The sequence below is a fragment of the Gorilla gorilla genome, chromosome 12, assembly GCF_029281585.2.
Source record: "Gorilla gorilla gorilla isolate KB3781 chromosome 12, NHGRI_mGorGor1-v2.1_pri, whole genome shotgun sequence".
NCBI lineage: Eukaryota > Metazoa > Chordata > Mammalia > Primates > Hominidae > Gorilla > Gorilla gorilla.
In genome coordinates this window covers 51114058-51124407 of record NC_073236.2, presented here as the reverse complement: position 1 = coordinate 51124407, position 10350 = coordinate 51114058, and the positions used below count along the sequence as shown (strand labels likewise).

Genomic DNA, 10350 nt, shown 5'->3' with positions numbered 1-10350 from the left:
AAATAAATGGTATTCGAATAGGAAGAGAGAAATTCAAATTATCTTTGTTTGCAGATGACATGATTCTGTATCTAGAAAATGCCATTGACTCCGCCCAAAAGCTTCTTAAGCTGATAAGTAACTTCAGCAAAGTCTCTGAATACAAAATCAATGTGCACAATTGACAAGCATTCTACACACCAACAACAGACAAATAGCCAAATTATGAATGAACGCCTATTTACAATTGCAACAAAGAGAATAAAATACCTAGGATAACAGCTAACGAGGAAAGTGAAAGACCTCTTCAAGGAGAATTACAAACTGCTGTTCAAGAAAATCAGAGAGGACACAAACAGATAGAAAAACATTCCATGCTCGTGGATAGGAAGAATCAATATCGCAAAAATGGTCACACTCCCCAAAGCAATTTATAGATTCAATCCTATTCCCAATAAACTACCATGACATTCGTCACAGAATTAGAAACAACGATTTGGCCGGGCGCGGTGGCTCACGCCTGTAGTCCCAGCACTTTGAGAGGCCAAGGCGGGTGGATCACGAGATCAGGAGATCGAGACCATCCTGGCTAACATGGTGAAAGCCCATCTGTACTAAAAATACAAAAAATGAGCCAGGTGTGGTGGCAGGCGCCTATATTCCCAGCTACCCGGGAGGCTGAGGCAGGAGAATGGCTTGAACCCAGGAGGCTGAGCTTGCAGTGAGCCGAGATGGCACCACAGCACTCCAGCCTGGGTGACAAGGCGAGACTCTGTCAAAAAAAAAAGAAAAAACGATTTTAAAATTTATATAGAACCAACAAAGGTTGTGTAGCCAGGACAAGCCTAAGCAAAAAGAACAAAACTGGAGGCATCATACTACTCAACTTCAAACTATGCTACAAGGATACACTAAGCAAAACAACACACTATCGGTACAAAAACAGACACATAGACCAATGGAACAGAATAGAGAATTCAGAAATAAAACCACACATCTACAGCCATCTGATCTTCAACAAACCTGACAAAAAGAACAAAAACAAAAACAAAAACACAAGCAATGAGGGAAGTACTCCCTATTTAATAAATGGTGCAGGGAGAATTGGCTAGCCATATGCAGAAAATTGAAACTGGACCCCCTCCTTACGCCTCATACAAAAATGAAGACAAGATGGATTAAAGACTTAAGTATAAAACCCCAAACTATAAAAATCTAGGCAATACCATTTAGGACATAGACACAGGAAGAGATTTTATGACAAAAATGCCTACAGCATTTGCAACAAAAGCAAAAATTGGCAAATGAGATCTGATTAAACTAAAGAGCCTCTGAACAGCAAAAGAAACTATCATCAGAGTGAACAGACAACCTACAGAATGGGAGAAAATTTTTGCAATTTATTCATCTGACAAAGTTATAATATCCAGAATTTACAAGAAATTTAAACAAATTTACAAAAATAAAAATAAAAAAACATTAAAAGGTGGGCAAAGGACATGAACAGGCACTTCTCAAAAGAAGACATACATGCGGCCAAGAAACATGAAAAAAGCTCAACATCAATGATCATCAGCGAAATGCAAACCAAAATCACAATGAGACACCATGTCACTCCAGTCAGAATGGTGATTATTAAAAAATCAAGAAACAACAGATGCTGTCGAGATTGCAGGGAAATAGAAACACTTCTAAACTGTTGGTGGGAATGTAAATTAGTTCAACCATTCTGGAAGACAGTGTGGCGATTACTCAAAGATTTAGAACTGGAAATACCATTTGACTCAGCAATCCCATTACTGGGTATATACCCAAAGAAATATAAATCATTCTACTATAAAGATACATGCATGTGTATGTTCATTGCAGCACTATTCACAATAGCAAAGACATGGAATCAACCCAAATGCCCATCAATGATAGAATGGATAAATAAAATGTTGTATATATACACCATGGAGTACTATGCAGCCATAAAAAGGAATGAGATCATGTCCTTTGCAGAGACATGGTTGAAACTAGAAAACATTATCCTCAGAAAACTAACGCAGGAACAGAAAACCAGACACCAGATGTTCTCACTTGGAGGGGGAGCTGAACAGTGAGCACACATGGACACAAGGAGGGGAACGACACACACTGGGGCCTTTCAGGGGAGGGTGGGTAGGGGAAGAGCACCAGGAAAAATAGCTAATGGATGCTGGGCTTAATACCCAGGTGATGGGTTGATAGGTGCAGCAAATCACCATAGCACCTGTTTACCAGTGTAACAAACCTGTACATCCTGCACATGTATCCTGGAACATAAAATAAAATAAAATGAATTGCAAAATCCAAAAACCTTCAGTCCAGAATCCAGCATTCCTCTTGGGTCACAAATTTAACCTAAGGTCTAAATTACAAAGGAGACCAGACAACAACACTTTATAAAACTTTAAAGAAGATGGTGACTGTAAAAAGAAAATTTTTCAACAAAGTGTATGCATGCCTCACATGATGTTTTGATGTCTGTTTTATTAAAATTCTTCCATCCTCTGAGTACTGTCTGTAACCTCGGGTCTAGAAGGGCTAAAATACATTTCCTTGGCACTGTGATAATTTTGTATATGTGCTTGTAGCTTGTGTGTATGTGTGTATATACACACATATGTGGTCATATAACTTTGTTAAAACGTAACTGTTTATATAAGTTTATGCAGAAAGTGATATCTAAATATATATGCAAATGTATATATCATATATAAAAAGATAAATACACATATGCACACATATATGTATAAACATATGTTTTATTCCTGGAATGTCAACCTAATGATTTTCAACAATCTGTAGTGTATATGTAAAATTCCATTCTGATTATTCTGTTGAGTATTGCTACATATGTGTATCCTCAATACTAACTATTCCTGTTAGATGTTTCCATAAATGAGCTAAGTTGTATTTTATTTCTTCTGATTTATTTAAATATTATTTCTTCTATGTTTTTATTTCTTTATGATTTTCTAAGTATTCATATTTATGCAGTCAATTTTCATTAAATGTATCTATATATGTGGATGTTTAATAATGTATTAGCTTTTCAACAATAATAGTTTGTAACAAACCACTCAAAATGCAGAGGCTTACAATACTAGTATTTATTTTCATGTTTACGGATGTTCATATTAACAATAATTTAGCTGATCTAGACAGGGCTCAGCTACATGGTTGTGCTGTAGGTCGCTGAGCTTAACTCTAATACACGGATTTTTTTTTAATTGGGGTCAAGACTGAAGGAGCAGTGATCAGCCAGGGCAGTTAACAACATCCTGAGGTCAAGCTACATAAGCAAATTTAAGTCCCATCAGCTCCAACACAAGTATACAATATGTGGGTTTCTTCTTTTGCTTTAGCAATTACTCAAGGTTCTAAAACCTTTTCTCCAATTAAGTTTCAAGGTATGTGATCATGCCACTGACAAATAATTAAGTTTTTCAACCTTCAGCATTAAAAAAGCAAATTTAATCTTAAATTAATTAAAGTTAAATCAAATTGAGTAAAAAATAAAATTGGATGTGTTTTCAACATGTGACTTTAATCAGATTTTCTTAAATTGACATGTTGGATAAAAACAACAAAAATTTCTTAGCTGAAGTAAACATTCCCTAAAACATAGCTTCTTAAACCTTCAATGGATCATCTGTTATCTTAGGAAAATACAGATTCCCATTCAGTTGATCTAAGGTGGTTTTGCTGTTTTGAATTGGTAACATGCTCTTAGTGTTGCTACTGGGTTCTGGACAAATTTTGAGTAGCAAGGTTTTTATATTAAAAAAAAGAATAAAAATGTTACATCTGTGTGTATACACACACACATATATACATATAAACACATGTAAGCAAATGTACACATATATATGTATGAACATATTTTATTTATGGAATGTGAACTTAATGATTTTCAATGAATCTATATTATACTATAAAATCTTGTTCTGATTACCTATATATATGCATACACGCACAGACACACACACATACATATTTTATATATAATATATATTATATATTATGATATTATATATTTTATATATAATATATATTATATATTATGATATTATATATTTTATATATAATATATATTATATATTATGATATTATATATTTTATATATAATATATATTATATATTATGATATTATATATTTTATATATAATATATATTATATATTATGATATTATATATTTTATATATAATATATATTATATATTATGATATATATTTTATATATAATATATATTATATATTATGATATTATATATTGTATATATTATATACATATATAATGTAATATAGTATTATATATAATATATAAACATATATTATATATTATATATAAAATATGTGTGGGTGTTTGTGTATATATAGGTGTGTGTCTGTGTTCATATGCATATATATAGGTAATCAGATTATATATCTATATATATATACACACACACACACATACACATACAGGTATTCAACAAAGGTTTTTTTTTTTGGTCCAATGATTGCTATATTATTTAGTGCAATTTCTATTTTTCTTTTTTTAATATGTAGCTTTTTATTCCTCACCCCCTCCCACCCTCTCCACTTCTGTCTCCAAGGTTCATTAGACCACTCTGTATGCCTCTGTGTACTTGTAGCTTAGCTCTCACTTAGAAGTGTGGACATAAGGTATTTGGTTTTCCATTCCTGAGTTACTTCACTTTGAATAACGGCCTCCAGCTCCATGCAAGTTGCCGGGAAAGATATTATTAAATTCATTTTTATGGCTGAGTCATATACATATATATATATGACTCAACCATACACATATATATATAATGTTTATATATATAATGTTTATATATAATGTTTATATATGATGTTTATATATAATGTTTATGTATATGATGTTTATATATATAATGTTTATGTATATAATGTTTATATATATAATGTTTATATATATAATGTTTATATATATAATGTTTATATATATAATGTTTATATATATAATGTTTATATATATAATGTTTATATATATAATGTTTATATATATAATGTTTATATATATAATGTTTATATATATAATGTTTATATATATAATGTTTATATATATAATGTTTATATATATAATGTTTATATATATAATGTTTATATATATAATGTTTATATATATAATGTTTATATATATAATGTTTATATATATAATGTTTATATATATAATGTTTATATATAATGTTTATATATATAATGTTTATATATATATGTTTATATATATAATGTTTATATATATATAATGTTTATATATATAATGTTTATATATATATAATGTTTATATATATAATGTTTATATATATATAATGTTTATATATATATGTAATGGTTTTTCTTCCTCAACTTTTACTTTAAGGTCCAGGGTACATGTGCAGGTTTGTTACATAGGTAGACGTGTGCTGTGGTGGTTCGCTGCACAGATCATCCCATCACTTCAGTATTAAGCCCAGCATCCATTAGCTATTCTTCCTAATACGCTCCCTCTCTTCCTCCTTCTTCCTCCACCACAGACCTCAGTGTGTCGTTTCCTCCCCTGTGTCCATGTACTCTCATTGTTAGGCTCCCACTTATATGTGAGAACATGCAGTGTTTGGTTTTCTGTTCCTGCCTTAGTTTACTGAGGATAATGGCTTCCAGCTCCATCCATGTCCCTGCAAAGGGCATGATCTCATTCCTTTTTATGGCTGCATAGTATTCCGTGCTGTATATGTACCACATTTTCTTTAACTGTTCTATCATTGATGGGCATTTGAGTTGATTCCATGTCTTTGCTATTGTAAATAGTGCTGCAATGAACACACGCATGCATGTATCTTTATAGTAGAATGATTTATATTCCTTTGGGTATATACCCAGTAATGGGACTGCTGAGTCAAATGGTATTTCCAGTTCTAAATCTTTGAGGAATCACCACACTGTCTTCCAGAATGGTTGAACTAATTTACATTCCCACTAACAGTGTAGAAGTTTTCCTGTTTCTCCACAACCTCCGCAGCATCTGTCGTTTTTTGATTTTTTTTTTTTAATCTGAGAAGGAATATCATTCTGTCACCCAGGCTGGAGTGCAGTGGCATGATCTCAGCTCACTGCAACCTCTGCCTTCCAGGTTCAAGCGATTCTTGTGCCTCAGCCCCTCAAGGAACAGGGATTTCAGGCATCCACCACCACCTCCAGCTAATTTTTGCATTTTTAGTAGAGATGAGATTTCGCCATATTGGCCAGGCTAGTCCTGAACTCCTGACCTCAAGTGATCCACTTACCTCGGCTTCCCAAAGTGCTAGGATTACAGGTGTGAGTCACATTGCCTAACTTATTATTTTTTGACTTTTTAATAATCGCCATTCTCATTGGTGTGAGATAGTATCTCATTGTGTTTCTGATTTGCATTTCTTCAATGATTAGTAATGTTGATCTTTTTTTCATATGATTATTGGCCTCACGTATGTCCTCTTTTAAGTGTCTGTTCATGTCCTTTGCCAACCTTTTAATGGGGTTGGTTTTTTTTCTTGTAAATTTGTTTAAGTTCCTTATAGACTCCGGATATTAGACCTTTGTCAGATGAATAAATTGCAAAAATTTTCTCCCATTCTTAATGTTGTCTGTTCACTCTGATGATAGTTTCTTTTGCTGTGTAGAGGCTTTTTAGTTTAATTAGATCGCATTTGTCAATTTTTGCTTTTGTTGCAATGCTTTGGGCATTCTCGTCATGAAATCTCTGTCCGTGTCTATGTCCTAAACGGTATTGCCTAGATTTTCTTCTAGGGTTTTTATAGTTTGGGGTTTTACACTTAAGTCTTCAATCCATCTTGAGTTCGTTTTTGTGTAAGGTGTAAGGAAGGGGTCCAGTTTCAATTTTTGGCATATGACTAGCCAGTTCTCCCAGCATTATCTATTAAATAGGGAGTACTTTCCCCATTGCTTGTTTTTGTCAGGGTTGTTGAAGATCAGATGGTTGTAGGTCTCCAGCATTATTTCTGAGTTCCCTATTCTGTTCCATTTTTCTGTGTATCTTTTTGTACCAGCACTATGCTATTTTGATTAATGTAGCCATGTAGTTCTATTTATCATATGACTAAATATCATTTTCATGCTATGATTTCAAACTTACTCATAGTATATGGAAGTACGTCCAAGTGTATTCTGAGGCCATTACTTCACTGAAAAAAATCCTGAGAGTCGAGATACATGACCACACTACAATGTCAGCTGTCACTTCCCCATCATCACTATCATTCTGGAAGCACATTTGCCAGAAACCCTATTCCTTCTCTGGTTTTTGGTAGAGTTGCCCAGTGTGGGGCCTGCCCTGAGATTGAGAAGTAAGAAAAGGAAGATTCAATACTATTCATCAACACCTGCAGCAAGACATATGGACCTAGATGAGGACTGCAGAAGCACCTGATGAAGTCCTCCAGGCAGCTGAGAGCATCTGCACCCCCACCCATGGGCTTCTCAGAAAGGTCTGAGGACCACATGATTGGCAGTTGTACCTTCTCTATCAGATGCATTCTGGATTCCGGAAGAGAATTGCTCTTTTCTAGTATTTGCGTCTTTGACTACTACACTTGCAAGCCTTTAAAAGGCTGCAGTTTAGATTCTCACATCTTGTATTAAAAAAAAATCCTACTTGGAATACCTAGAGTGGCTCACTATTGCTGCATGAATTCCAACTGATGCTACAACTCAGACTCCTCAGGTGTAACCATTTCTTCTCAATGAAATCAGGAGAGGCATTGCCCTGTCTATGATACTGGGGATTAGGACAAGGAAAGACAGCTACGATGAAGTGGGCCTTCATGGCCCTTTTACAAAAACTCTCCAGTGAACTTCAAAGTGTGACTGCAATTTGAGAAACATTCTCAGCAGGCGAAGGCACCAGAAGGGGAATCTGGGACAGCTGAGCCTCATGCATCTGCTCCCCTGGGTGATTTATGTTATGACTTGTTACACTGTGGGAGCGAGATTATCATACTGTTGACAGTAATATGTTGCAATATCTTCAGGCTGCAGGCTGCTGATGGTGAAAGTAAAATCTGTCCCAGATCCACTGCCACTGAACCTTGATGGGACCCCACTTTGCAAACTGGATGCAGCATAGATCAGGAGCTTAGGGGCTTTCCCTGGTTTCTGCTGATACCAATTTAAATAGCTGCTAATGCTCTGACTTGCCCGACAAGTGATGGTGACTCTGTCTCCTACAGATGCAGACAGGGAGGATGGAGACTGGGTCATCTGGATGTCACATCTGGCACCTGAGATTAGAAACATAAACACAAATATTCATACTATTAGTCATATTATAGGAAGGCTTCCATCAAGAGCCAGGCTGTACTGAGCACATTGGCTGAGTAAATTCCTAGTGTTCTCTTTCTTTACCTCGGAGCCAGAGCAGCAGGAGCCCCAGGAGCTGAGCGGGGACCCTCATGTCCATGCTGTGTCCTGACCGGGACTGACTGCTGCACAGGGTGTGACCAGCCTATTAATAAGTCTTCAGGGCAGGGGGCTGTGCTCTGGGAACATGCAAATCAGCAGGGGATAGGGCAGGCTGGGCACAGCTGCAGGGCTGGCTCATCTCAGTAACTCAGCATAGGGGCAATGTCCCCAGTGTCCCAGGTCGGACCAGGGCAGCACAGATTTGTCCGTAAATAAGTGTTTCTTCCTGGAGGCTGTTTGGTTACAAAGAACTTTTTTGAGTTAATTGTCAAAATTTGAAATATTCCTGAGGACTTGATGGAGTAATGTATTTTATTTGTGTATGGTAATGGAGATTATTTTTTAAAAAATACTATATGCACTCAAATGGAAGAAAACACTTTGTGCTGTACTTACAACGTTTCTTTTAGCATGAAATTATTCTGTTTTTGGAAAGGAAACTAAATAGAAAATATATCAACATTGCAATCCCTGTCTACAGGCTATGTCTTTCCCTTTCATTGTACTGCTGCTGACTTCCAATGGCCATCTATGCCCCTCACTGCTCTTTCTGAACCTGGAGAAGGCAGCTCTGCCTGCATGCATAGCAGACGACAGGGGCTCGAATGGCCCTCTCTTTGGACAGTGTTATGGTTTCACTGTGTCCTTCAAAACCCATCTGTTTTTAAATTTATCTCAAAGCAACAGAATTGGGAGGTGGGGCCTAATGGGAAGTGTTGAAGTCATGAGAGCTCTGTCCTCATGAGTGGATAAATGCCACTATAAACAGGGCTTGTGCTGTGGAACCGAACTGGAGTCCACTCACTCAGCTCAGTCAGATCAGATATTCACACTGAGTTTGCAGCAGGAGAAAGTAAACTTCTGTTTGTTTGTTTGTTTGTAGGGCATCAGGTAAAGAGAATCAGGCAGCTAAGATTCAAATCCTGGCCTCACTGATGGCTTGCAGGTAAGGGTTTTTTAAGGCAGGAGTAAATTTCGGGAAAGCAGAAGTTACAGGTCAAATTGAAAATTAATACAAGGAGGTCACATATTGGTTTTGGCCTAAAAGGGCAGGATATCTTGAAACAGGGGATTACAGATCAAGGGTGGATTACAAGATTCCTAATTTACAATTGGCTAAGGAAGAAAAGCTTTGTTTAAAAATTTGGGTTCAGCAGAAGAGACAGTTAGCTCAGGTTTATGGATATGACTTTTACCAGGCCCCTCTGTAAGATATTTAGAACAAAGTACCATGGACAGAGCTCAGTCCCCAGTTCTCCCTTTTGTGAGATCTATGTGCTGGCAGATTCATTTGGAGGGGGTCTTGTTTCCTCAAAAACACCTCAGAGACATATACTAAAATGTCACCTTCAGTTTCTATAGGGGAACCCACCATCTTCTGAGTCTAGCTTATTTGGCCATTTTAGGCTGTTTTTACTTCCTTGCTTATCACGTTACTTACTTACTTCTTAAGGCTAGGTAGGTGCTTGGAATTTCCTTTGAAGAGAGTCAAGATTTTCTATTCTTTCCATGCTTGGGGTGTGGGGGTTGCAGGCTCCTGAGAGTGAGTCTTTGCTCTTTCCCATTTGTGGGAGTAGGGTTTCTCTCTCTCTCTTTTCTGCTCTTCAGTCATGCTAGGACATGGACTTCCTTCCTTCTGGAGGACTCAGGAGTCATAGTGCCATCTTGAAAGTAGATAAACCGATTCCTAATCTGACAGTTCCTTGATCTTAGACTTCCCATCCTCCAGAAGTGTGAGAGAATAATTGTCTGCTCTTTATCAATTACAATTTCAGGCATTCTGTTATACCAAGACACAACAGACTAAGAGAGACACTATCAGTAGATGATAACAGGAGTAGGAGTATACCCCAGCTCTCTCCCCTCAGATGGAATAGC

The 10350-nt window shown here is 36.2% G+C and overlaps 1 gene segment (V, D, J or C); it reads right to left on the bottom strand.

Moving 5' to 3' along the window:
* Positions 1-7983: 7983 nt before the first annotated feature.
* On the bottom strand, positions 7984-8476 carry LOC101123798 (immunoglobulin kappa variable 1-39-like). The segment is given in 2 exon segments: positions 7984-8291; positions 8416-8476. Coding segments are annotated over 2 exon segments (363 nt in total).
* Positions 8477-10350: the final 1874 nt, after the last annotated feature.